The 27,438-nt window shown below is 45.3% G+C and overlaps 1 protein-coding gene across 5 annotated transcripts in view; it reads left to right on the plus strand.

Moving 5' to 3' along the window:
* The first annotated feature begins 7,254 nt into the window (after positions 1 to 7,254).
* Positions 7,255 to 27,438, plus strand: part of NHSL2 (NHS like 2) — a 285,277-nt gene continuing 265,093 nt past the window's right edge. For 4 of the 5 annotated variants that reach the window (XM_085008410.1, XM_085008413.1, XM_085008417.1 and 1 more), the window contains exon 1: positions 7,285 to 7,801. In XM_085008410.1, the coding sequence (XP_084864536.1) occupies positions 7,522 to 7,801 (280 nt within the window). In that variant the 5' untranslated portion in view covers positions 7,285 to 7,521. Of the gene's footprint in view, positions 7,802 to 27,438 lie in introns of all 5 variants that reach the window. The other variant, XM_021079846.2, reaches the window with a different exon arrangement.

Here is a 27,438-nt window from a genome sequence, read left to right on the forward strand (position 1 = left end):
TCACAGATGCTGCTTGGATCCAGTGTTGCTCTGGCTGTGGCACAGGCCTCAGCTGCAGCTCCAATTTGACCCCTAGCCTGAGAACTTCCATGTGCCATAGGTGCGGTTGTAAAAAGAAAAAAAAAAAAGATATAGCTGAGATGATTGGGAAGTGGAGTAACCCATATAAAAGCAGATGAGGGAGGGCTGTCACTGGTTATTGCCATAAATTTGTAATCCAGCTTAATCCAATAAATCCCCTACTCATTTATTGGCTGGAAAAGGCTTGATGATGATCTTGAAACACTTGAATGTCAGGAAGCCTTTGATAAATTAAAAGGCAATTTGGTAAGAGACAAGATTTAGACTATTCCTGGTTATAATAATACTGATAACTATAGAAACTTTGAAGAAAGGACATGAGGCTCTGTTGACACAGGATGGAGAAGGGAGAAAAAAATGTCCCCCTTTTTTTTGACCCCACTTGTGGCCTGCAGAAGTTCCTGGGCCAGGGATCGAACCCACACCACAGCAGTAACCAGAATCACAGCAGTAACAGTGCTGGAACCCTAGCTCACTGAGCCATCAAGGAACTCTTCCTTTAAAAAAAAAAATGACAATACATTGCCTAGATTTAAAGTAGCTGGCGATTCCATGAGATAATGGATTCTTTTTTTTTTTTTTTTTCCTTTTTATGGCTGCACCTGTGGCATATGGAATTTCCCAGGCTAGGGGTTGAATCAGAGCTGCAACTGAGGTCTATGCCACAGCCATGAATACACCGGATCCGAACTGAATCTGCTACCTACACTGTAGCTTGTGGCAACTCTGGATCCTTAACTCACCGATCGAGGGCAGGGATAGAAACCGCATCCTCACAGAGACAACGTAGGGTCCTTAACTTGCTGAGCCACAATGGGAAGTCTGGCTAATAGATTCTTGATCTCAATTGAGGAGACATATCCAAGAGGTAAAGTTTAGGCCCATGAAGGATTTCAATGTGGTAGGTAAAGCTGTACTGAGAGAAATAGCACCACACAGAACTAAAAGCTTGATACTGCTTCCACTGGGTTGTGGCTGAGCTCAGGCACAAAAAGTATAAATAGGTAGTCACAGAGGCAAGTCTGTGAAATAGGACCATCCCATAAACTCCATCAGTAGTAAACCAGAGAAACTTGTCTGATTCATTGCCTTTTCTCGTTATATTTGGGTTGAAAATTCATGTTTCTGTATCTTGGAAATGTTTGAATTAACTTAGAAATTAAAGGCATTATTGAAAAAAAAGACCCTGAATTACACTATATTTTTAGGCTGCCCCTTCCTGTTTATAATCAGGAAACTATTGTCTAGACTACTGATAACATTTGAGGGTCTCCTATGTGCCAAGCACAGTACGTTATCTCATGTAATCCAATCCTATAAGCCAAGTATCAAGATCACCCCATTCTTAGGGGTGGCATTCAAAATATTTAACGACCAGTATGGGGTATGCCCTGATCCATCAGAATGGACACCTGTAGATGATCAGCACAACCATGCTCATTCCCATCAATTGGATATTGGTCTTGTCCATTTTATGAATGAGAAAATCAAGGCACAGAGAGTTGAAGTAACCTGTACAAGACATAGCCGGCAGTGGAGCCAGGAATGTCAACTCAGATCAGTGGATCTCCAAAGCCTGTGTTCGACTGTTACCATTATGCTGTGCTGCATAGCTTCCTACTACAGAGGGAAGGCTGACCACATGTCTAACCATAACTGGGAGCTTGATAGATAAAGCTGAAACATTAATTATTTAGGTTCAGTATTTTCCCCTCATTAATCCAAAGCCCTGACCTGTCTAAAAACTCCCAATTTAATGCTGTAGAGATGGACATGGTCATTACCTAAATCCAGCCTTAATGTCAGATGCATAAAAGATATGTCATCATGTGGTGGACATAACCAAGCCTGGGGAGATTAAGGGCATTTGCTTACTGCTTTAGGGTTTTAGTGGGGAGATAGGAGTTTGCATGGAAGGAGTGATGGCCATTGGGTCAAAAGTAGGAGAGCAAAGGAGTGGCCCAGTATGATTTCTCCTGAGTCAAGCAAGCACGTTAAAATAAAATTACCCATTGAATGCAAGAACATTTGGGTGTTCCTAATTATAGGCGTGTCCTAACAAGATGGGGAGGGAGGGAAAACATGACAGTGGGGTGGAGGACTGGCCTTAGTGGTGGGATCCACATATGACAGGAGGATAAAGGACTGAGAAAGCATCTGGTCACATTCTGCTGAAATCTCCTGTGGTTTCTTTCAAAATATCACAAGCTTGCAAGTCTTTTCTCACAGTTTCAGCCTGGGCTCAGAGTCAGGGCCAAAGTTCAAACAACATCAAAGTTTATTTTTGAAATAAAGGTTTATTTCCTCATGGAATTCTTGAAGGCTTTGCCCTGCATCGTGTGTGTGAAGCATTGAGTCTGGGCTGAGAGGACTTTATTTGAGGACCTTGAGCCATTTTAGGCTTACATGCCTATTGCCCTGGGAGGTGATTGATGGCTGTAAGTTTCCAGTCTGCCCCTGGAGGCCCAGCTCTGGGGTGCACCCCTCCCAGCTCCACAGCCTGGGCTGCTTCAAGGGCAGGAGCGTGCTCTCTTCTCTCACATCTTGTAGCACAGCTCCACTCCCCACTCTCCCTCTTTTCAGAGCATGGGGTTAATTAGCATGGGTTCTGTCTGCCTTGTTGATTGAATGTGGACTCTGTTCTGATTGAAAAGCCAAAAGCTGCCAGTTTGCTTTCTTCGGGCTACTTTCTTTGGGCCTGTGTGAGGAGAGACGGTTTACCTGTGTTCTTTACTGCAGAGCCAAGTCTTAGCATCCAAAAGGATAGGAGACATTTTTTGAAAAAGAGTCAGTTTAGTATTTGCCAATTCTTGTTAATCTCTCTTGGTATAGACACTTAGAACCAGGGAACAACAGAATGTCACAGTTGGGATTGAGGAGCAGCCTTTTTGTTCCCCTGCTGGCTATATATATTTTTTTCATGCATAAGGAAAGCATCTTTATGGAGTCTCCTGGCAAGAGTGTGTGGGATAGAAGGTGTATTCTTACAACATAGATAAAACAACTGATTGACTCTAGAAGAATGTCAGGGAGAAAATTTGCATCTCTGCTTAGCCACCAAGATGCTGCTGTTTGGGTATATTTGAGAGGGAGCCAATGGGGGCACAGCTTTCTTGTTCCTCACTGTGAAATTAGACGGAGGGCTGTACTGGGAAGCTGGGTAGGCTGGATGAGGTTTGCTCATAAAATTTCATTTTGCAGGCTGTAGAAACTGTCAATGTGGAGGAAGAGAAATGGTACTTCCTAGGTTACTTATTTCAAATTCAGTTTTGATTGAAATTCAAGGTTCGGGGAGTTCCCGTCATGGTACAATTGGAAATGAATCCAACTAGGAACCATGAGGTTGCAGGTTCAATCCCTGGCCTCGCTCAGTGGGTTGAGGATCCGGCATTGCCGTGAGCTGTGGTGTAGGTCACAGATGCGGCTTGGATCTGGGGTTTCTGTGGCTCTGGCGTAGGCCAGCAGGAACAGCTCCGATTAGACCCCTAGCCTGGGACCCTCCATATGCCAAGGGTGTAGCCCTCAAAAGACAAAAAGACAAAAAAAAAAAAAAAAGAAATTATATGTTCTTAGCAGCAGGTAGTTAGGCGGGACAGGAGGGGGGAAGGACAGTAGAGGCCTTGATGGTCGTGAGTAGTCAGCTCTTCTGTTTCCCTCTTACCCCTCTGGCCATTCTTTCATAGTCTCTGCTTCTAGGCCAGACCTGGGTCCGATTCCACAGGTGAGCCTTGCTCAGGCTCAGATGGCAACTCAGAGCACAGTGACAGATGAATTACTACAGGCTGGGAGTCCGGGAGCTGATGGGCGGGTAGAAAGCACCCAGAATTTTTAGGTCTGGCTTGGTTATTACGGGCTTCTCAGAATGCAGAGTGCCAAGATTTATAGACAAATCATAGTAAATATTTCATTCAAAGAGCACTTTCTGGCTACTTGGCCCTGGAGACGTGGGTGCAGGTGGGGCATATTGTCCTTGCCCCTTCCCTGTGTCAGGCAGCTTTCTGCTCCAGAATTCATGATGATTCTCTGCTGCCCCCGCTGGGCCAAGTTAAATCTTTTAGTAAGGCTCTTTGCAACAGGCTCTGACTCTAATCCAGCTTCATTCATTCATTCATCAGCATACATTTTCTGAGCATCTCCTGTGTGCCAGTTGCTAGGCTTGGTCCTGGGTGTACAGCACGGAGCAAGACAGACTTGGTTCTTACTCTCATGGAATTAACAGTCTAGAGGGAGAGAAAATATAATTACAAAAGAAATATTATTACTATGAAACAAGGATGATTGTGAAGATGCTGTGCTTGGGGGTGGGGGGTGATTTGGGAACATGAGGCAGGACTTTTCACCTTAGCTGCTTGCCTGCTCCAGGTTGGCCGGAGTGTGGAACTTCTAGAACCCCAACTCTCCCTCCACAGACTGAAGCCAGGCCCCTGTGATCCTTCCTCAGAGGCTCTCTACATCCAGGCTAGCCTCTCACCTTTCCTGTTGGGAAGAGACTGGAGATATGAAGCAAGGTGGAAACTGATACGTATTCCCATGATTTCTTCCATGCTACGTGCAGTGAGGCTCTGGGCCTGGGAAGGGAGGAGGGGCTCTGGTCTGAGGTGGCCCCATTGCAAGTCCTTGATGTTTCCTTGATGAAAGCCAGGGCCAGTGCATTGAAGAGGCTGGAGTGAGCTGACTTGGCTGGGGGGAAGGGCGTGGGGCCAACACTGATTTGCTTGGAATTGAGCTTGTTCTTAGAGAGCCCTGAAAGATTCATCAGCTTCAGAAATCAGAGTAGTGAGGGTGGCTCAGACACCAAGCCTGGCCCAGGCTTGCTGCCCTCTGGCAGTGAAGCTCTGCCCACACAGTCTCCTTCAATCTGCTGGTACCTCATTTCTTTTTCTCTCTGAACAGAGATCAGCCTAAACAGCCCATAGGTCAAGGAAAAGTATCCCTGGAGAGTCCAGCCAAGTCCCTACTTCCTGCCAGTCACTCTCTTGGCTCAGGTTTGAGTTTGCCAAATAGAGAATGTCAGGTCCTCATTCTGCAACTGGACTTTAGAGTTCAGAAAAGAGGCTTTTGTCCATTTGTTTATTTGTATTTGAATTAGACCCCCAACTTTTCTACTATTCGTGATCCAATTTACTGAACAAGGGATAGCTATTTACTGAAAAGGGCCATCAGATTACTCTTAACTAGTTGTAGAGCCTTCTTGAACTGCCAGAGGGACAATTCTCTGAAGGAGTGAATGAAAGCAGGCCACATTCAGGATCACTAGTGCACACATATTCTGCTCAAGGTGTTTTATTTTATTTTAAATTTATTTTAATGTAGTTGATTTACTGTGTTGTGTTAATTTCTGCTGTATAGCAAAGTTATTCAGTTATACATACTCATATTTTTTTGTATTCTTTCCATTATGGTTTATTACAGGATATTGAATATAATTTCCCATGCTATACAGCAGGAACTTGTTTATCCATCCTATATATAATATTTTGCCTCACCCAAATATTCCCAATCCATCCCTCCCCAACCTGCCTCACCCTTGGCAACCATAAATCTGTCCTCTATATCTATGAGTCGGTTTCTCTTTTGTAGATGAGTTCACTTGTGTCATATTTTAGATTCCACATGTAAGTGATATCATATGGTATTTGTTTTTCTCTTTCTGATTTACTTCACTTATTATGATGATCTCTAGGTCCATACATGTTGCTGAAAATGGCATAATTTCATTCTTTTTATGGCTGAGTGATATTCCATTGTATATATGTACCACATCTTCTTTATCCAATCCTCTGTTGATGGACATTTAGGTTGCTTCCATGTCTTGGCTATTGTAAATAGTGCTGCAGTGAACACTGGGGTGCATGTATCTTTCTTCATTTTTTAAGTTTTATTGAAACATAGTTGATTTACAAGTTTGTGATGATTTCTGGAGTACAACAAAGTGATTCTGTTATACATGTATGCATATCCATTCTCTTTAAAATTCTTTTCCCACATAGATTATCACAGAATATTGGGTAGATTTCTCTGTGCTATACAGAAGGTCCCCATTTTCAAGGTGTTTTATGAAAAGACTATAAGGGATTATAAGGATGGGAACATTTTTAGGAGGAAAGATGAGGAGAAAATTACCAGAAGGAAGAAGTGAAGCACACCAAAAGTCAAAGAAGTGGGTTGGAGGAGAATCAGATGGGAGCTTGCTGTGTTGAAAAGAAATGTTCTAAGTGGAAATTCCCCAAGTGCACCGGGACATAAGCACACTTGGGCACTCTGCTTTTCTGAGGATGCCAGTATCCTCCTCTCTTCTACCTTCTAGAATGGAGAGAAATCAGGACATGACCATGGGGTTGCCAGGACTGAAAGCATACCCCGGCTCCTGTACCATTTCCTGGGTAGACATCCCAGGAGCCCAGTGAGGCCAGACATAGAACCCATCTTAACCAGAAGGCCTCACCAGGAGGAGAGGGACCAGGGCTCCCTTTTTGCTTAAAATATGGAGCCATGTCCTTCTATCTCAACTGAATCTATTGTTCCAGAGAATGGCTTTGTTTTCACTCACTCATTCATTCATTCATTCATTCATTCCAGAGCCTTTACAGTAGTCCAGGCACTGAGGGACTGCCCAAAGATACTGCCCTCCTCAGCAGTCCAGAAAGATATATGACTCTGCCGCCCCCGCCCCCTCATTTCCAAGATGCGGGCGCTAGAAGGCTGTACTCACTGTCTAGTCATCTAGCCTGTGCGTGGCACTGAGTACAACTTTGGGGAAGGAAAGCTAGACGAATGCAGTCAGATTATTCGGGGGGTTCCGCTGGTTACTAGCTAGTGTGCGCTTGCATTTTTATTTACGAAGAAAAATTTAAAAAAAAAAAAGCAGAAAAGAACTTTAACTATCAGTACTGGGACTGGAGCTATGCAGGAGGGCACAGGCACACATACTGTAACGAATGAACATCACCAACACACACCACACACACACACACACACACACCCGCCTCACGCAGACATCCCTTCTTTCACGCTGCAGCTCGATCTTTTTACTCCTACTTCCCTTTCCCTCCTCTCCTGGATCAAGCGTTAATCTGGGAATCTCTGACCGCAAAAGGAAAAAAAAAAGGGGGGGTGGGTGGGTGGGTGGGGGGATCCCGAAGTAGCAGAGCGAGGGAGGAGGTGGAGAAAGGCGGGGAGGAGGAGCCCAGCGAACCAGAGTCAGAGGGACTGGTGGCTCCAGCGAGTGTGCAGCCCCGGGGGGAGCCGGCGCTCCAGGCTGGGAACCCGTCAGCCCGCCCACCCGCCCGCGTCTTCGGCGCCCGCCAGCTCGCCGGCCCGCGCCCCGGGGCCTTCTGTACCCGGAGCTGGGGCCGCCGCTCAGGGGCGCTCGGGCCAGGGAGCGCCGCTCGGGGCAAACCAGCCGTGCCGCCAGGCTGGTCCCCGGCGCCCGCGCCCGGGATGCCTTTCTACAGGCGCACGGTGGTGCCCCAGCGCCTGTGCCCGCGCAACCCGCCACAGCCGCTGACCGAGCTCCGCGACGTGAGCCACCTGGCTGCACTCAGCCTGCTCCGGCAGCTCGCTGACCTCTGTGGCCACTCGCTGGCTCTGCTCGAGGACCTCGAGGGGCACCTGCTGGCCCTGGGGCGCCGCACCGACAGCCTGTTCCGCCGCACCGTGCGCCTCCGCCGCCGCCTTCCCTGCCGCCTGCTCGGCCCGGAGGACGACGATGAAGAGCTAGGTAAGCCGCGCCTGGGCGGTCCGCGGCCCCGCGTGCACCCCGCCTCTGGGGGCGCCAGCCCGCGCCCGCTCCGCGCCCACCCCTCCCCCGCTCTCCGGGCTGGCTCTCCCCTCCCCTCCCTTCCCCTCGGGAGCGAGGGGATCCCATTTCCCTGACTCTACGCCCGCCGCTCTCCCGCTGGAACTTCCTGCTCCTGGACCTGGCTGCGCTGTCCCGAGTGGCCATGTGCCCTCGGGGCTCCCAGCCCTGCAGTTTGGCGACTGCCTTCTGGGGATCTGGGGGGAGAGGCGGGGGGACCTGCGGCGGTCCCTGGGAGCCACTGGGTTCGGACGGCTTCGGCGCCGCCCCCAGGCCTGAGGCGTCCTCATCTACGCGGCGTCGGGAACCAAATGGCCGCGCCGCTGGCGTCTTTGCTCCAGTCTAGGAGCTCGGCCACTTTGGAAAGCGCGCCCGAGCCGCTGGCTACTACGCGGCGGTGCCTACGGACTGTGTAACTTCGCGCTGGAGCGTGGTCGCGGCTCTCTGTCAGAAGAGTGTCTGAGAACTCGTGTGCCTGCTTTTCTCCGCGAGTTCTGGGCCGGTGCTCCAGGAGAGGCCGGAGAGGGTGGCGAGGAGGAGAGACTCTTTCCCCTCCCCGCCAGCTTCTTTGCCCCCCTGACTCCTAGGGTCCTGCTGCACAAACTTGCCCAGGAGGACCATTTAAAGCAGTTGCCAGCGGTTTTGTGATTCCTTTAGAAATCAGTCATGCCTGAGAAACCCAGTGGTGCCCTGGCTGAGTACGCAGGAACCCTGATAGGACAGGAGGGCAACTCAAGCCCTTGTGCTTTACTACTTTGTCCCCAACACTTTGAATGGGGAATCCTCTCTCCATGGAAATGCGCAATGATCCCTTAGCGTTCGGGGACTTTTGCTGAAAGCAAGGCGACTGAATATGCTGGAAATGTTGACCACAGCTGGGGTATGACAGGTACCAGGGCCAACTGGCACCACCAGAAAGTTGGGGAGAAAAGGAGCAGTGTGGACAGGAAGTTTTGGATGGAGGCAAAATATGGCTACTGACTGACTGGTGATTGCAAGCCTCCAGCTGCCTTAAGAAAGAATTGCCTTGGTCAGCCCCTCTCCATTGCAGACCTCACCTTGCTCTGCTCCCACCCCTTCTGGCAGATATCAGTCACAGGTTCTGGCATCTCTCTTCCAAAAACTCTCTGATTTCTGAGGTAGATGGTGAAGATCTCTGGTGGAGAAAATGAACTGGGTCCAGTGGGGAAAGGAAGATGGAAGACACAGATGACTGCTAGATGGAATGTAGACATGGGACCAGAAATCTCTGCATGGTAGAGGACTGGGAAAGCTGGGGCTTAGGTCTGGTTAGTTCTCAGTTAACAGAGAAGGTAAGAAGGTCATTGTTGATTTTTTTCTGGGATCCCACTGACTACCAGGATTAGCCTAGGAGAAATTTGATAAGTCACCTTGGGGAGTCGTTTTCAAAATCCCACACAGCTTGCAGAGAGCCGCCTACTGAGTTCAGCAGGATAAGTTAAGGATTGTGAGGAGGCTCTGCTTTTCCAGATTGCACCTTTCTGTCCTCAGGCCCTTTCCAAGGGAGGGAAAGCATGGCTTCACCAAGTCGCCTTGGGACCAGTGATCTGCTGAATTAGAAAGAGATGGCATTATGCAATGGATAGCTTTGAGAGGAAGGAAGCAATTCTTAGGATAAATTGCATTGGGTTGGCTTCTTTGAAGTTTGCAAGAGTTAGGAGAGTGGCCATCTCTCATTTTGGGGGTGGCCCCTTGCCTTTAAGAGTATACCTTCTCTAGGCTCAGAGGCACTGGGGGGCCTGTTGTGGAAATGGAACACAGCTACCTTAATTTGGCAAGAAGATCTGGTTTTCCATTTTCTGGTCCAATGCCCTACCCCAGACTCCCCTTGAGGTTCCCAATGCATGCTTTTCTCTTCAGGAGCTTTGAGTGCGGAGCACTTAAATTAGGCCTTCTCAGCAATGATCTGAGCACAAGTGCCAAATTCAAAGGGAGTTGGGGAGCATAATCAGTGTACCATCTGACCACCCCCTTGTCGCTTGGGCGTAAGCTTCAACAAGGTGTTCAGCAGGTTGTATATTATTTTCGATTCCAAATAAATATGGTGTTCCCCCCCCCCCCCCACTGTCAGGCCTTGCCCTTTTCTTCTGCATGTCTTTTCCTCCTAGCACTCCTACTCCATGATTGACCATTTTGCTGGTGGGCAGCGTTCCCAGTCAGCATGTTACCTTGCATATCCTTTCTATGGCTGGATTTCCCCCAAATTCTTGCTCTAGCTATTTCTTTGGCCATGGGGGCAGGAAATAACTGGGAGGGAGGAAGGAAGGTTTGGAAGCAGCATGACTAGAGTGAATGACACCTGACAGGCCAGCAGCTTGGAGCCTCCCTGCAGGGACAGCTTGGCTGCCACCTCCGGACTGAGTAATGACAAATCAGACTGGCCCTTTGCCTTCAGGCTTGAGGAGACTGCACTGCAGCCTGGGCCGGGCCAGGAGGCAGTAGGGGGAGGACAGGGAGAGGAGAGGGAGAGAGGTAAAGGAGGAGAAAGTTGATGCTAAAAGAGCTGAGGTGTTCCTCTCCACAATCAGGGGTCATGCCCCCACCATCTTCAAGGTTACAAGGGTGTGACTGGGCTGGCCTGGTTGCCTGGCAACACCCTCTCCTCCACTGAAGGCTGTTCTTTGGTAACTTGAACCCCTTTGAGACTGCTCCAGAAGCTCTTGTAACTGGTCTGGGGTGGGGGATGGGGGTTGGAAAGAGGAGAGGGCGTGTTCCAGCATTGCACCAAGCTCCTCTGGATGTGGATCTGTGGCTGTTGCTGTACCCTTGGCATTGCCCTGCCTAGCACGTGTGCTTTTTTCCTTGCATCTGGATTTGAATGTGACTCCTTTTGTTGCATTCGTGTCCTGGACTCCGTGCTCTTCATCTCAAGAATGGCATGGTCAAAACCAGTGGGAAATAGCTCCATGCCTGCTGCCATATGCTGAGTCAATTGAAGCTTTCCAATTTCTCCCTCAGAGATCTATTTCATGTTTGTAGGTGCTTAGATGATAATTACAAAAGCAATCAGGCCATTGGCCTGGGGGTATAATACCTCCTGTGTGAGCAAGGAAGTCACTGAAGCACTAGACAACACTAGGTATGTTTAATAACACTGGGGAGCTATCATGTTACACTAGCTCATGAACTTGCTGTGGGAAAGATGCTCTCTTCCTTCTTGCAATGATTTTGGCTTGAATACAGCCAGTTGGGTTAATGGTGGAAACTCCCTCTTCATCTTTATGTAAAATTCCTGCCTCTTGATTTTCCAACTTTGTGGTAGCTCTGGCTCCAAATCAGAAAGGACAGCTGGTTTATTTATGTTTAAATCTTAATTCCAGTGTGAAGGGAGATGAAATCTATATGAAGGTGAAAAAATGAAAGCGGCACTCCTAGATTACAGCCAGTTTACCATTAGGTGAGGTGTGGTAGACCCTGAATCTGACCGTGAAAGCTGCTTGAGTTGGATGGAGCAGGGGGAACTTGGGGGACCTGGAACAGGCACTCTACCATGGCTCACTTTCCTCTCTGACCTAGCTGTCAGCCCCAGAGACTGTTGGGGCAGTGGCTTGACAGAGTGGGGAGGGGGAGCAAGCCCATTTTCTTTTAAAGGCCATGAAATTCCTGGTCTGCTTCATGGTATTTCCATGTGTTGAAAACATCTTCCCTGGAAATTTGGATAGCAAAATATCCACTAGAACTTCCTCCACTTTAGAAATAAGACATTTAATCTTCTCCTTTTAAATTTTTAATCTATTTTTTAATTTTAATTTTTTTACGGCTGCACCCATGGCATATGGAAGTTCCCCAGCCAGGGATTGAATCTGAGCTGCAGCTGCAACCTACACCACAGGGTAATGATGGATCCTGTAATCCACTGTGCCAGGCAGGGGATTGAACCCATGCCACTGGAGTGACCTGAGCCACTGCAGATTCTTAACCCACTGTGCCGCAGTGGGAACTCCTCTCCTTTTTTAGATGCAGTAATAGCTAAGGTGATAAAAGTGTCAGGATGGCAGAATAGTAAAGTAATAGGAGGAGATTCAAGTTATGGCTCTTGGGGTCAATTTTGATCTTTATAGAGTCAGTTAGGTGTCAGGAGGAGGGTGGTTAATTTGCATCTTTGTCCCTGTACTTCTCTGGCTTAGGTGGGGTCAGTTTAATACATTTGGTCATTAACCATTATGGGCGCCGTGGCACTTGACTACTGAGGCCCCTAAAAGGGAAAGGACTTGTCTAAAGGCACCTGGCTGGCTCAAGACCTTTAGTAGCCCTAAGTGCTGGAAAGATTGTAGTTCTGTTCCATATGTAATTCCAAATGAAAGCAATACTAAACCCTCAAATAAAATGTTATTTTAAAAAATTATTCAAAGCTCCATCTGTGCGTTGAAATTAAAACAGCTTCTTATTAGATTCTTTCATTCTCTCTCTCTTTCGAACTCCTGTTGTTAGTGCCCTAAGCATGGACTTGATCTGCCTATTGGGGAGTGTGGCACTGGCTATGCCACCCAGCAGGTCCATGGCAGGAGGCCTTGCCCTAGAAGCCAGGGCTTCTGACATCCAAGCCAGTGCTCTGTCCTCTCCAGTGATGCTAAGTTCAAAGTCAGCTGCCGATTGAGTGTCACTGCCATGGCATTTTTTACTAGCTGGACCTCATTCAGAATGAGGAATAACTCCTGCTACCTTTGGGAACTAAGAGCTGCTCTAGAGAACAGGCCTCCTGCAATTCTTGCAACTGGGACTTGGGAGATGAGATGAAGGCTGAGGGGAGGAAGGAAGGTCCACCTTGTTTCATGTGGAGAATAGATGTGATGCAACTTGCTCCCTTGTTAAACACAACACAGTTGACTTTAGGCTTTCAGTGGGAAATAGCCTTGGAAAAAGAATCTTCAGGTGGGAAGGAGTGATTGGGCCAGTGACTCTGGCACTGTCCTCTGAAGGTCACCTTTCCATTGAGTCTTTCCCTCACATTCCTTTGGTCATCTTTATGCCCGCTATTCTCCCTGATAGCTCTTAATCCAGTTGTGGACACTCCTCGTCACACACCCACATTCTGACTATTGTCTGTTTTTAGAGCAGAGCCTGGTTGGCATTTCCAAAGGCATTTTTATTAAAAGCTAACGGGAATGAGAAGGTAAAATTATTACCAAAAGCATATTTATACATATTTCCCAAGTATGGATTTATTATTCTGCAAAGCTTAAGTAGCTTAACAGGCTTACTAGCTTTGCTGCTCCATATACCCTTTCTGAGGGCCTCGAATCAACCTTTACCTCAGATCATCACTTTCTAGCCTTGAAGAGAGGGCTCAGCTTTGTGCGGGTCCTGTCTCCTCCCCACCCCTCACCCTCGTGCTGGGTGCTAGAGACGCACAGGTTTAAATAAGCCCCAGTCTATCCCTTTGAAGAGCTCCCAGTCTACAGGGGTGGGTGCCATCTTGCTTCCCACCACATCAGCTCAGGGTGTCTGGGCATCCGGTCTTCTCTACATTGGAGAGAGCTGATAACCAGAATCCAGACTCCAGTTCACACACACCATAGGATTTTCCATTCAGTCTGATTTGGGGTGCAAGGATGGAGTTTGGACTTTTTAGAATCCCCTATGGTAAACAAATAGAAATAAATCCAAACGATGTTAGAATGCAGAGTTCCCTGGTGGCTCAGAGGGTTGAGGATCTGGTGTTGTCACTCCTGTGGCACGGGTTCGATCCTTGGCCCTGGAACTTCTACATGCTTCAAGCATGGCCAAAACAATAACAACAACAACAACGCTGGAATGCTACTGTCAATTCAGCAGTGCTTTTACATGAATTTGTAGATTTAAAATTGACGATCTTCTCTTCACACATAGGCAGAGTAGTGCTTATTCAGTAGATGAACAATGCTTGGTGGATTTTCAGACTCATGGACTTCTTGCAATAACTCCTCTAGAGTTATCTAGAGTCTTCTAGAGTCTTCTGCTCTCTCAGTTGGGAACCATTCGCCTAACCTCCCTTGTTCGAGCTCTTGGCTTTTCCCTGCTCTGCAGAATTCCATGATTTCACTCAGATAATCCCTCATAAAAAGTTTCAAGTTAGAGCACGCAAGATGGCAATATCTCTTTTTTCCACTTTATTTATTTACTTTTCTTCCAGTTTTATCGAGATACAACTGACATTCAGCATTGCATAAATTCAAGGTGTACAGGGTGATAATTTGACTTACAAACATCATGTAGTGATTACCACAGTGAGTTTAGTCAACATCCATCATCTCATACGGATACAAGATAAAAAGAGAGAAAAAAAATTTTTTTCCTTGTGATGAGAACTCTTAGGTTTACTCTCTTAACAACTTTCATATCTAACACACAGTGATGTTAATTATATTTATCATGTTATACATTATATCCGTAGTACTTATATTATATGTGGAAGTTTGTACCTTTTGGCCACCTTCATCCAATTCACCCTCCCGTGACCCCGTTCCCTCTGGTAACCATAAGTCTAATCTCTTTTTCTGTGAGTTTTTTTTTTTTTTTTAAGTATAATTGACCGACAGCACTATAGTTCCTGGTACATAATACAGTGATTTGATATTTCTATACATTACAAATTGATCGACATGGTAAGTCCAGTTACTATCTGTTGCCACACAAAGATATTATATTATTATTAACTGTATTTCCCATGCTGTACATTTTATCCCTAAGACTCATTTATTTTGTAACTGGAAGTTTTTCACTCATCCTCACCAATTTCACTCATCCTCCCCACCCATCTCCCTTCTGGTAACCACCTGTTTGTTCTCTGTATCTAGGACTCTGTTTCTGTTTTGTTATGTTTGTTCATTTGTTTTGTTTTTTTAGATTCCACATATCATATGATATTTGTCTTCCTCTATATGACTTATTTCACTAAGCTTAAAACCCTCTAGGTCCATCCATGTTGTTGTAAATGGCAAGATTTCATTCCTTTTTATGACTGAGTAGTATCCCATTGTGTATTATGTATATGCATGTATATATATATCTCACATCTTCTTTATCCATTCACCTATTGATGGGTACTTAGGTTGCTTCCATATCTTGGCTATTGGGAGTAATGCTGCAATGAGCATATGGGTGTATGTACCTTTATGAATTAGCATTTTCACTTTCTTTGGAGAAATACTCAGAAGTGGAAGTGCTGGATTGTATAGTAGTTCTATTTTTCTTTTTTTTTTGTTTTGAGAAACTTGCATAGGATAGCAGTAACTTAATGGGCAAAGCTACATGAATAGTGCCACAAACAGGAGGTGTATGGACTGCGTTTGCCCAAGGAGGCTCGAAACAAGGTGCTTTGTGTGTGAGGCAGTAGGTTTGATTGTGCACAAGACCGCCAGACTCAGTCCTTTAACTTGAGAGGTTTGAGCAATCTCTGTCCCTCCTTCCTCCTATCCCTCCCTCCTTTCCTTCCTCTCTCTTTTTCTAAAATGTAAGATCTTCAATAGAAGGTAAGCTTCTTAAGGGCAGAGATTTTTATCTGTTTTTACTGCCGTATCTCCAGTCCCTAAAATAGTGTTTGGCACTTAATAAATATGTATTAAGTTCAAGTTCTCTTAAGTTCAAGAAAGAATCTAACTATCACACATTTATTGAGCACCTGACTCTGGGCCTGACCTTGTGCTGATTTCTGGGGATGTAGAGGTCCAGCGGGGAGAACCTGGCGTCTTCATACTGCTAGGGGGTTATCAAAAGGCAGAGGAAACTCACCTAATTCAGCCCAGAGGCTTGGAAAAGCTTGGGGGAGGATGTGGTGTCTGAGTTCTGAAGGATGATCTGGAGCTGGCCAATTGAAGAAGGAGGGGGAGGGAATTCCTGGCTCAGGAGGTAGCCTGTGCGAGGCCCTGGATATGTGAGAGGGCTAGTGTGGGGGAGGAACAAACTCCAGTGATTCAGGAGGAGAAGCTGCAAGGCCCCTCCTGACTCAGAGTGAGCCCTCGGAGTGGAGGTGGGGTGGGGAGGCCCCAACGTTCTATTTGCTGACCAAGGAGCTGGATACAGGGAGAGTCTTGGGAAGGTTCAAATGAAGCCGTTAATAGTTAACCTGCAGATTTTTCTTGATCTACATTTAAGTTTTCATTATCTTTGGGCAGATGAGACCTGGGCGACCTCGGCCTCTCCCTACTTTGCAGAGCCAGGTCCGGGTCCCCCTAGGAGGGGCTCCATGCTACAGTGAGGCAGAAAGAGGGAGAGAAAGAAAGAATCTACCTGCCAGTATGTCCTGGCTGTGTGATTCGGTTGCACTGCAGAGCAAAATACATTATTCACGCCCCTGCTTTTTTGTCAGTGGGGACATTTGAGGTTTGACTGTATATTTTCTTCCATTTTTTTTCTGTCTAAACAGCATAGGTTCTTAAGAATGGTCTGTAATTCATCTAGGGGAAAATCAGAAAAGTTTTTTTTTTTTTCATTTGGAAAGTGGACTCAAAAAGGAGATGGGTTTCAAAAATGATTCAGCTGTTTTTATTTTAAGTGATATCATTTGCTTCTGAGAACAGTGTAATTAACTGCCTGGCAATTTATAGTCTGATTCCCAGTATCTGCAGAATAGTCAAACTCATATTGTTCTCCCCAACCAGCAGGCCGGGAGGGGAGTGAGGTCTCCACCAGCAGGCTTTGGGCGCTCTCCACTCTGTCACAGTTGCCAGCAATTCTGACATTTTATGCTCCTATCCCCCTTGACCCAGTAGTTCCACTTCCAGGACCTTATGCTAAAGAAATGGTCAGATATTGTGGGGAAAATGCTCACAGATGCTCACTGCGTCTTTTGGTGATTTATATTAACCAAAAAATGAAAACAACTTGTTCAATAATTGGGTGTTGTTCAGTACATGTTGACAGGTTTAAGCCATAGAATACTAGACAGCTAAGAAAAATCATGCTCTGAAACAAATATTTGAGGATATGTGGAAATGTGCAGGAGTAATGCTGAGTGAAAAACCAAAGTATTAAATTACATGTACAATATTATTTGAAGTAAAACACACATAAGAAAGAAACTGGAGAGGTAGATGCCAAAATGTCAACAATGGTTGTTATCTCAGGGTGATAACAATGATAGCAAATGATAACAAAGATAGCGATGGTTATCTTAATGAATGAGATCATGGGAGTGGGTGTTATTTGTTTTCTTTTTTCTTTTTTTATCTTTAGGGCTGCACCTGCAACCTATGGAAGTTCCAAGGCTAGGGGTTGAATTGGAGCTGCAGCTGCTGGCCTATGCCACAGCCACAGCACCGCCAGATCCAAGCCATGTCTGACCTACACCACAGCTTGCGGCAACGCTGGATCTTTAACCCACTGAATGAAGCCAGGGATCGAACATGCATACTCATGGATACTAGTTGGGTTCTTAACCCACTGAACCACAGTGGGAACTCTTATTTGTTTTCTTATACCTTTCTGTATTTCTCAAAATTTCTTAAATGAACGTGTGCTACTTTTTTTGGTTTTTTTGGCTGCATGCTCGGCCTGAGGAAGTTCCTGGGTCAGGGATCTAACCCATGCCTCAACAGTGATCCAAGCCACAGCAGTGACAATGCCAAATCCTTAACCACTAGGCCACCTGGAAACTCCCATGGGTTACTTTTAAGAAATAGAAAAAAATTAATGATATGACATATTAAGGAAAAGAATCTTGGGACTTGGAAGCAGCAGCTGTGGCTTTCAGTCTGACTCGCCCAGCACTTATAAGCTGACCAAGGGGTCTCAGAACCAGCCTCTCATCTGTAAAAAGGGTCTTAATGCTCCCCAGTTCAGAAGGTTGTTGACAGGATCCAAAATACTGCCTTGAAAATGCCTGGCCCATGTGCCACGATCACATATGCAATCACTAAATCCTAAGAGGATGAAATTTGGAGTTCCCTTCATGGCTCAGTGGTTAATGAACCTAACTAGGATCCATGAGGATGTGGGTTCAATCCCTGGCCTCGCTCAGTGGGTTGAGGATCTGGTGTTGCCGTGAGCTGTGGTGTAGGTCGAAGACGTGGCTTGCTGTGGCTGTGGTATAGGCTGGCAGCTATAGCTCTGATTTGACCCTTAGCCTGGGAACTTCCAGATGCTGTAGGTGTGGCCCTAAAAAGCATAAAAAGAGAGGATGAAATTCCACAAAACCTTTTGAAATCCCCGGATGGGGATACTGTCAAGATGAAGTTATAATAAGAATGTTTCCTAGACAGCTCCAAAGTGCAGCCAGTCTTCCCTTTTGCAGAATGTGTAAAGAACGCCTGTGTGCCCACAGAGGAGCCTCAGCTTGCTTTTGAGGCTGTCGGCCCATCTCTCCCAACCCGGAGATTTTGCTTTCCTTTGACTCCTCCCTTTGTTCTCCCCCACTGACATCTGTTCACTGCCTCGCCAACCAAGGGGGAAAACATTCTTTGGAACTGAAGCCGAGGCACCACCACAAGTCCTGGCAGCTCTGAGATGTTTATTGTCACAGAATGTGTGGTGCTGGCTGACCACAGGACCTGCCAGGCTGGGACGCCAAGGAGGGGCCTTACTGAAGCAGCAGAGGATGGACTCAGGTGGCACAGTTAGGCAGCATCCCCTGCCTTGGGGCAGAGCTCTCATCCAAGTGTCCTGCTGGCTCTCTGGTCACCTCTTCCCTTGGAATGGTTTCATGGCTCCTAGCTTGGCTCGCCAATTTTATAGAACCTAGCTTGGTTTGTGGGTGAAGAGACATCTTCTCACAAAACCTATGGGGCCTCGGGATGTTTCAGTGACATATTTGGCAGCTTGCCTGAAGGTCTAACTTTCACCAGCATGGATTTAGAGCCAGTAAGCCCTGATCTCACAGCCAGGCAGCCTCAAGGTCATGGGCACAGCTTGTGATGTCTACAGCATGCCCAGACCACCAGGCAATTCAGTCATCTCCCTGAGTGGAATCTTTCACACTGCTTGTTTGGTTGATTTTTTTTTGTTTTTGTTTAAAAAATTACAGCCAAAAGTATAGACCCTGGCTGCACATCTGAATTACTTGGAGAGCTTAAAAAAGTTACTAATGCCGTGGTCCCACCCCATACCAATAAAACTGGAATTTATAGGGGTGGGGTGGAATGAGGCCCATGAACCAGGATTTTCAAAAGAACCTCCTAGGTGATTCAGATGTGCTGCCATGGTGACAACCACTGCGGTGGTATAGATGGTTAAAGCTGAAAGAGACCATCCAGAGTCTGAATAATTACAATATATTTGTGACTAATGAGCATGAACTATAATGCAGCTTAACATAAGTGACCAAAAATATCTCATGGATGAATTCAATGTAATCAGTAATAAAATACCAAGTTTATAGATAATACACATTTTTTGACTTTATAAGAGAACACAGGAAATTAGAAAAATGAAGCCATTTTAATTTTATTAATAAAAAATAAATATATGTTAAGACAGAGTAAACAATCTTTTTTTTTTTTTTTTTTTTTTTTTTTTTGTCTTTTTAGGGCTGCACTCGCGGCATATGGAGGTTCCCAGGCTAGGGGTCGAATCGGAGCTGTAGCCACTGGCCTACACCAGAGACACAGCAACGCGAGATCCGAGCCGCGTCTGTGACCTACACCACAGCTCACGGCAACGCCAGATCCTTAACCCACAGAGCAAGGGCAGGGATCGAACCCGCAACCTCATGGTTCCTAGTCGGATTCGTTAACCACTGAGCCACGACGGGAACTCAAAGACAGAGTAAATAATCTTTTATTTTACATTTTTTGGGTCATAACATGTCATCAACAACCACTGACATTTTAGATGAGAACAGTATTTTTGTTTTCTTATGTCCTAGCTACTTAATATCACTCATTTTAGGGCCTCACTTGCGGCATATGGAGGTTCCCAGGCTAGGGGTTAAATTGGAGCTGTAGCTGTCAGCCACAGCCATAGCCACAGCAACAGCAACATGGGATCTGAGCTGTGCCTGCAACCTACACCACACAGCTCACGGCAATGTTGGATCCTTAATCCACTGAGTGAGGCCAGGGATCGAACCCTCATCCTTATGGGTACTAGTTGGGTTCCTTAACCATTGAGCCACGACGGGAACTCCCCTAATATCACTCTTGACATTATTGGGTTGGAACCCGACATCAAGTTAACCTCAATTTACCTTTCTTTGTGAAAAGATATAAAGATTCCGCTATGCACAGTGTTGTTGCAGCCTGGGGATGAGGAAGAAAACTTCCACTTTGTAATATTTAGGTGTTCTAAATTAGGCTATGCTAAAAATCATAAAAAGGAGGTGAAATGGTTTGCCTCTGATTTAACATCTGGATTGGACTTCGTGCTGTCCTGAATTCTCTTACGTGGCATACCATTTTGTGTGTTAATGATAGTGTGTAATAGTGAGAACAACTGTATAGATGTGCTTAGTATTTTTAAACCAATGTCTACTTCAACAAATGCAACTTATCGGTTTATTTTTTGACTACACCCATAGCATATAGAAAGAAGTTCCTGGGCCAAGGATCGAACTCCAGCCACAGTAGTCACAACGCCAGATCCTTAACGGCTAGGCCATCAGGGAACTCCCAACAAATGCAATTCAGAAGAAGTATTTATCTTCGTTTTCCCCTCACGATCCCAATAGAAAGAGAGTTAGAGAATAAGGATCTTGGCCAGCAGCTGCCCAGAGGCAGGAAGAGGACTGGTCCAAAGAGATCTCCAGGGTCTGTGGCTGCACTGACTTAGAAAGCAGAACCTCTCCTGTGGCTATTTTGGGGTCCTGAGACATCCAGTTAGGTGACCCTGAGAAATACTGGGACAAGGACAAAAGGGAGAGGGGAAAACTATAGAGGGGGCACTTTTGTATCCCCTCTATCGGCTGTGATCGGGGGGAGAGATACTAAAGGCAGCCCCTCTAGCTTGCATTCCTGGCAAATAACTGATGCCGAGGATGACAAACAAGGCATGGAGAAGAGGCAGAAGCATCTTCAGAGGAATCAATTGAAGAAGGCTGAGAAGTGTGTTTTCAGGAAGAATTCCACTCAAAATGGTGAAAATTAAAGAAACGAATCAGTATGAAAAGAAGGGGAGAAGAATCCAGCTCCTGGGAAACCCTCCTCTGAAGAGAGACCCATGTCTTGAGGCTTCTGGAGAGCTAAGTCTCACTGTATTCCAATTTCTTGCCGCTTTTACTTCTCAGAATAATGAGTTACATAAGTTTACTCCCCGTTGTGAAAGAGCACAGTGCAATCTTTTCCCTTGTAATTCCAAATTAATGAAAAGGGTAGATTTAGGAAGCAACTGTTATTGACTGGGCGCAGAGGCTTTACATTCTGTGCCTGTAGTTTCAAGACTATCTGCTGCACATGGGGAGGAGGTGGTGACGGAGGGGGAAGAGCCAGTGAAGGCGAGGACTCCTTGCATACCAGTTGATGTGTATTGAACTCCTGTTAGATGTCAGTGGGAGCTGGTAGCATATATAGCAAATTAGGTGTACCCTCTGGGTAGAGGGGTGGCAAAAGGGTGCCTCCTCTGGATGAACCAATGAGGAAAAGCCACTGCTTTTGGTGGAATCTTTAGGCAAAGACACATTCTTTGAGCATTGCAATTAGAAAAAGTCAGCTGTCCTGGTCATAGCTTTTTAAAAATAGCACATCCTCTGGGCGGACCAATTTTGAAAAATCACCCTCTCTTGGCGTAATAATCCAAGAAAGGTGCCCCTTCTTCCATGTGCAGTCAGACAGGGCATTGGGCCTAGCCTGATTTTGTCCCCAGCTTGAGACTCCTTGGGAGGGTGCCCTTGTAGGAATACAACTTGCGCAAGGGTACAGGTGGTCCTGTGGCACCTGGGGCCGGGCCAGGCACCAGGCAGACAGATATACGTAAGAGCTAGACCTTGTTCTTGAGAAATTTATAGCACTCTCCCTCCTAACCCCCACCCTCTTTAACTCACCCCATCTGCTGCCAGCTCCACCCATGCTGTATCCGCCTGGCAGAGCTTCCCTTTATGGTGACAAAACATCTACCCTCCAGATGCACGGGCTGTTGTCTGCTGTTGGAGGGGGTTGTGCTGCTCCTGTCTGCGGCTCCAGGCTAAATGTCTGCTTCCTCTGATGAACAAGTAGGGCTAATGGTTCACTGTGAGGGCTTGTTGCTTCTGTGTTTTTGATGGGGAAATATGGACAGCATTTCTTCAGGAACTGTTGTAAAATGTTGCTGCATTCTGTTTAAATGTGCTTTGAAATGGTGAGTTGGGGCATAGCTGAGATATTTTTTGCCTTTCATTTTCGTGTTCTTTAATAAAGTAAAGCAGTTTATCTCTAATCTGGTGATTTAGAGCTGGCTTCAAGGGCTAATTCCTACCTAGCTCATTGTATTAAGACTGTGCCAGGCCCTCTGTGCCATGTATTGGAACCATGGAATTGATAAGACCTACGTTTTGCCCGTGAGTCTTAATATTTAGTTAGGAAGACAGTGTGGAGGGAGACAACCACAGTGCAGGCTGCTAGGTCTTAGGTGAAAAGCATAGAGCACAAAGGCAAGGCAAGCTTCCATAGCCATTTCCTTGCTTGTCTTCTTGAAAACTCCTATCCATCCATCCAGACTCCCACTCAGACATTCCCTCCCTCCTTTTTTTTTTTTTTTTTTTTTTTTTTTTTTTTTTTGTCTTTTGTCCTTTTAGGGCCACACCCTCGGCATATGGAGGTTCCCAGGCTAGGGGTCGAATTGGAGCTGTTGCTGCCGGCCTATGCCAGAGCCACTGCAACTCCAGATCTGAGCCTCGTCTGCAACCTACACCACAGCTCACCGCAATGCTGGATCCTTAACCCAAGCAAGGCCAGGGATCGAACCTGCAACCTCATGGTTCCTAGTCGGATTCGTTTCTGCTGCACCACAAAGGGAACTCCAGACATTTCCTCACCTTTATAGCCTCCTTTGATTCTCTCTGCTGTATTCCAGCTCTACTTGGTTCACTCTTGCAACTCTTGGTTTCTCCATGTGGCCCAGCTTGGGAGAAGTTAGTTGAGGCAGAGACTGTCAAAATACGTGTTGAACCTTCTTGAATTCATTTTTATTTTCTTTCCTTTACCACATCTTGAAAGTAACATGACCCTCTTCTTTGAAAATTGGAAGAACAGCCTGGCCATTCCCCACCCCAAGATGAACTGGAAGCTAGAAATTTGCATTCTCTCCTGAGAAGAGTGAAAGCCTGTTTTAAAGGTGGTGGGGATTTGGAAATAAGATAGAACTACTGCAGCCATCAGATCTGATTAGTTCAGATGAGTTTGAAGGGTTTCCTTCACCCCAAGGGAAATCAGTATTAACATTAGATGGTTGAGGGCTAGTGACAGGCCTTTACTTTAGAGGTAAAAGGCCTGATTATGAGCCTGGCTAGTTTTTCTCATTTTGTCAAAGGATAATGCCCAATTTCAGTATTTGCTAATGGGGGTAATTTCATTGCTGAGGCTGTTTTCTCTTTGTTGGGAGGATCAAATGAAATCCAACACGGAAGAGCTTTGTAAACAAAAAAACACCCCTCCCCCAAATGTTATGTATTATCATCCTTGAGAACAGGACAGTGGCTGACTCACCCCTCTTTCCTCAGCATCTGGTTTGGAAGTAGGCACACTGCAAATGTTTGTTGAATGACTAAGTGGCCTAGAAGGAGATAGTTGTTTGCATTTCTTTTTATTTTCTAGGACTCTACCTTTAATACCAATAATAATAATACCAATAATAATAATGATAACTTTAGTGACAATTTCCCTAATTATAAAAATAATATAAATTTGATGCAGAAAACTTGGATGTATAGAACGCACCAGGGAAAAACAAGAAAAGAAAAACCATTCTTTGTATCAACCTGATATAGTTGGCTACATTCTGATGTATGTTCTTCTAATATTTTTCCTTATGAATGTTTCATTTTTGTTTTGTAAGAAAAAATTACTGTAATGCATCCACCCTTTTATAGTCCTTTGCAAAGGAGCATATTATTCAAGAATGTTTATATCATGTGACTCATATATCTGATAAGGGGTTAACATCCAGAATATATCATGAACACCCCACAGCTCTTTAAAAACCCCCAAACCTGTTTGCATTTCTTTAAATCCTTCCATATTATCTAATAACTCTGCTATATCAGTTAATGCTTACCCTTAGCTGGTTTGTGTTTTTTGCCTTCACCAACACTCTGAAGCCTGCAATCAGGATGTACCATTGCCAATTTGATAGTGGTGCCTGGGCTATGACCTTTTTCTTAAGCGCTTAGGTCTCCGACCAGACTCCTTAAGGGTGGGGGTTGTATTCCCCCAGTGCCTTGGTATCCAGTAAATGCGCAATACATCTTTGCTGACTGACAAACAGGGAGAGCGAGTAGCATGTTTTTGCACTTCTATTTGGCCGGTCAAATCAACTCCAGATATCAGAAAGTGACAGCACAGGGAACTCTACTCAGTATTCTGTAATAACCTATATGGGGAAAGAGTCTGAAAAAAAAATTGGTATGTGTGTAACTGAATCGCTTTGCTGTACACCCGAAACTTACACGACATTGTATATCATCTATATTCCAATATAAAATAAAAATTAAATTGAAAAGTGATGGACGTCACAGCTAGATTGCCCCACCTTGCTTTTGTACTGAGGTGACCCCCCTCTTTTTTAAAACTGAAGAACCTTTGGACAAAAAGCCATGGCTTTTATTATTATGGTTAAGAGTTTACTATGTGTCTGGCATTACGTGAGTCCTTAACTCATTCCTCACAATGATTCTATGGTATCGTTACCATTATTATCCCCATTTTCTCAACGAAGAAATAGGCTCAGAGAAGAGGATGTAATTTGATTGCGGGTTATGGAATAAGTTGCAGATCCAGAACTGGAACTCTTGTGCCTGTTCTCAGTCACAGTGAGTGAGGAGGAGGCTGTACTGAAAGTGAGGAATAGGAAAGGAATGTGTTTCTATCATCATCGGGTTGGGAGAGGATCAAGTGGAGGACTTTCTAGTGGGACCCTGGAGATTCAGCAGGACTATATCTGGTGGGACTAAGAAGAGAATTAGAATTTGGGGGGGGTGAGACAGGAAGCCAGGAAATTGAAGTTTTCTCTCTGAAGTTAGCTAGTATTTTTGCATTTCCTTCTAATTTATGAAGCACTCTTATATACATTATCTCTTACAGTCCTCCTGACAGCCCTGTGTGTTATCACTCCTATTTAAGAAATGAAAAAAAAATTGGAGTTCCCTTGTGATACAGAGGGTTAAGGATCCAGCATTGTCACTTCTGTGGATCAGGTTGCTGTTGTGGCACAAGTTCAGTCCTTGGCCCAGGAACTTCTGCATGCCTTGGGTACAGCTGAAAAAGAAAAAAAAAGAAATGAAAAAGATAGACCCCCAAGACATTATAACTGACTTGCACACAGTGGCAAGTGGAAAGGTTATGAAGACCAAGAAACCATGCATTCATTCATCCAATAAACTTTTATTGAGCACCTACTGTGTACCAGGCACTGGTTTTGGTGCTAGAAATACAGTAGTGAACAAGACAGCCAAAATTCTTTGTCCTCATGGAGCTTACAAGGTAGATAAACTATGATTACTTTCTCTTTTTTTGCCACGCTCACAGCAAGCAGAAGTTCCCAGGCCAGTGAGAGAACTAAAGCCACAGCAGTGAAAATGCTGGGTCTTTAACCATTAGGCCACCAGGGAACTCCAAACTATGATTTATTTCTTTTCAGTTATCCTCTATCAAGTAGTGGATATTGCTTTTGGTTTTCAGCCTTGGCTGTGTTTGAAATCATCTGATACATTCTGAAAAAAACTGATGCCTGGACCCCACTCCATACCAATTAAATCAGAAATCTCTGGCCGTGAAGCCCAGGTATTATGTGTGTGTGTGTGTATTTTAAACCTGCTCCAGAGGGTTTTTGTGTGCAGTCATGCTTGAGACGCACTAGTTTAGAGCAGTCTCAACCTTGACTTCTCATTAGAATCACCTTGGGAACTTAAAAACAAAATTTTTTTTTTTGTCTGGACCTCACCTCTGAGGTGAATAAATTAGAATCTCAACCAGTTGTGTCCAGGCATTTTTATTTTATTTTATTTTTTGTTGCAGTGTCATTGATTTACAATATTGTGTTAGTTTCAAGTGTACAGTATAGTGATTTGGTTGTATATATATTCTTTTCCATTATCATTTATTTGATTCTTTTCCATTATAGTTCATTATAATATGTCGAATATAATTCCTTGTGCTATATTGTAAATCCTTATCGTATCTCTATTTTATATATGGTAGTGTGTGTGTCTGTTAATCCCATACTCCCAATTTATTCCTTCCCTCTCCCCCTTTGGTAACCATAAGTTTGCTTTCTACAGACATTTGTATTTTTTATTATTTATTTACTTTTGCTTTTTAGGGCTGCCCCTGCAGCATATGGAGGTTCCCAGGCTACGGGTCAAATCAGAGCTGCAGCTGCCAGCCTACGCCACAGCCACAGCAACATGGGGTCTGTGTTGTGTCTGAGACATACACCGCAGCTCATGGCAATGCCAGATCCTTAACCCACTGAGAGAGGCCAGGGATCAAACCCATATCCTCATGGATACTAGTTGGGTTTGTACCACACTGAGCCACAACGGGAACTCCATAGACATTTGTATTTTTAAATGTGCCTTCTCTAGTGGTGCCACTGAGTTCAGGATGTGGAGTTTGTGTGAAGCCCTTGGGACAAAGAACAACTTGGTCCCATGGTCTCAGACAGTACACCTTACCTCTCAAGCATGTGGCCCTTGGTCTCTCATTCTTGCAACAAAAATTTGATGAGCACCTACTATTTCCCTGCTGAGTTCCTTCCCTCTACTGGATCCTGATTTTTCCCTCTTTATAGTAATAGACTTGGACATCTCTGAGGTTTATTGCAGCTTAGTCTATAATTCTACAAGAGAGATTAGCCTGGGAATGTTCATGGCTCAGAGAGCCCACTCTTGGAGACTCGGGTTAAATTATATGTCTTTTTGATGGCAGTATACATTGCATTTAAGAGATAAAGTTCCTGAGAATCCCAAAACATGAGGGCAAGTCTTTTTCTCACATTAAGGAGTCTGTCCACAAGGAGCAGATGAACTCTTCTTCTTTCATCTCATTCAGCAGCTTGCTGACCACCGGGTGGGCAACATGGATGGGATACAAGGGCAGGATCAGAGGGGAGGACTCAATGAGGTCAGACTGTGAAGGTCAACCAGAGGGAAGAAGAAACAAAAATGTGTGTCTTGCAGATCAAAAGCACCTGGGGACAGCAAAAAGCGAGCTAGAGGAAGGCAGCCTACCACTTGGCCTTTGCATCTATAATTGGTCTGCACTGGCAGAAGAAAGATAATAATGCTAGCTGTTGAGAGGCAGCATAGTCAACATGGTGCTTCAGTGCACGGACCCTGAGACTGCTCTTCCTGGGTTTGAGCCCTCACTCTGCCATTTGCTTTCTTTATGGCCCTGAATAAGTAGCCCAACATCTCTTTGCATTAGTTGCCCAATCTGTAAATTGGGGATCATTATAATAATACCTACTTCATAAGCATGTCATGAAGATTACTAATATTT

Source organism: Sus scrofa, chromosome X (assembly GCF_054392235.1).
Source record: "Sus scrofa isolate SSC_HxYL_T2T_F1_AM1 chromosome X, Sscrofa_HxYL_maternal_Yorkshire_Landrace_v2.0, whole genome shotgun sequence".
NCBI classification, from domain to species: Eukaryota; Metazoa; Chordata; class Mammalia; order Artiodactyla; family Suidae; genus Sus; species Sus scrofa.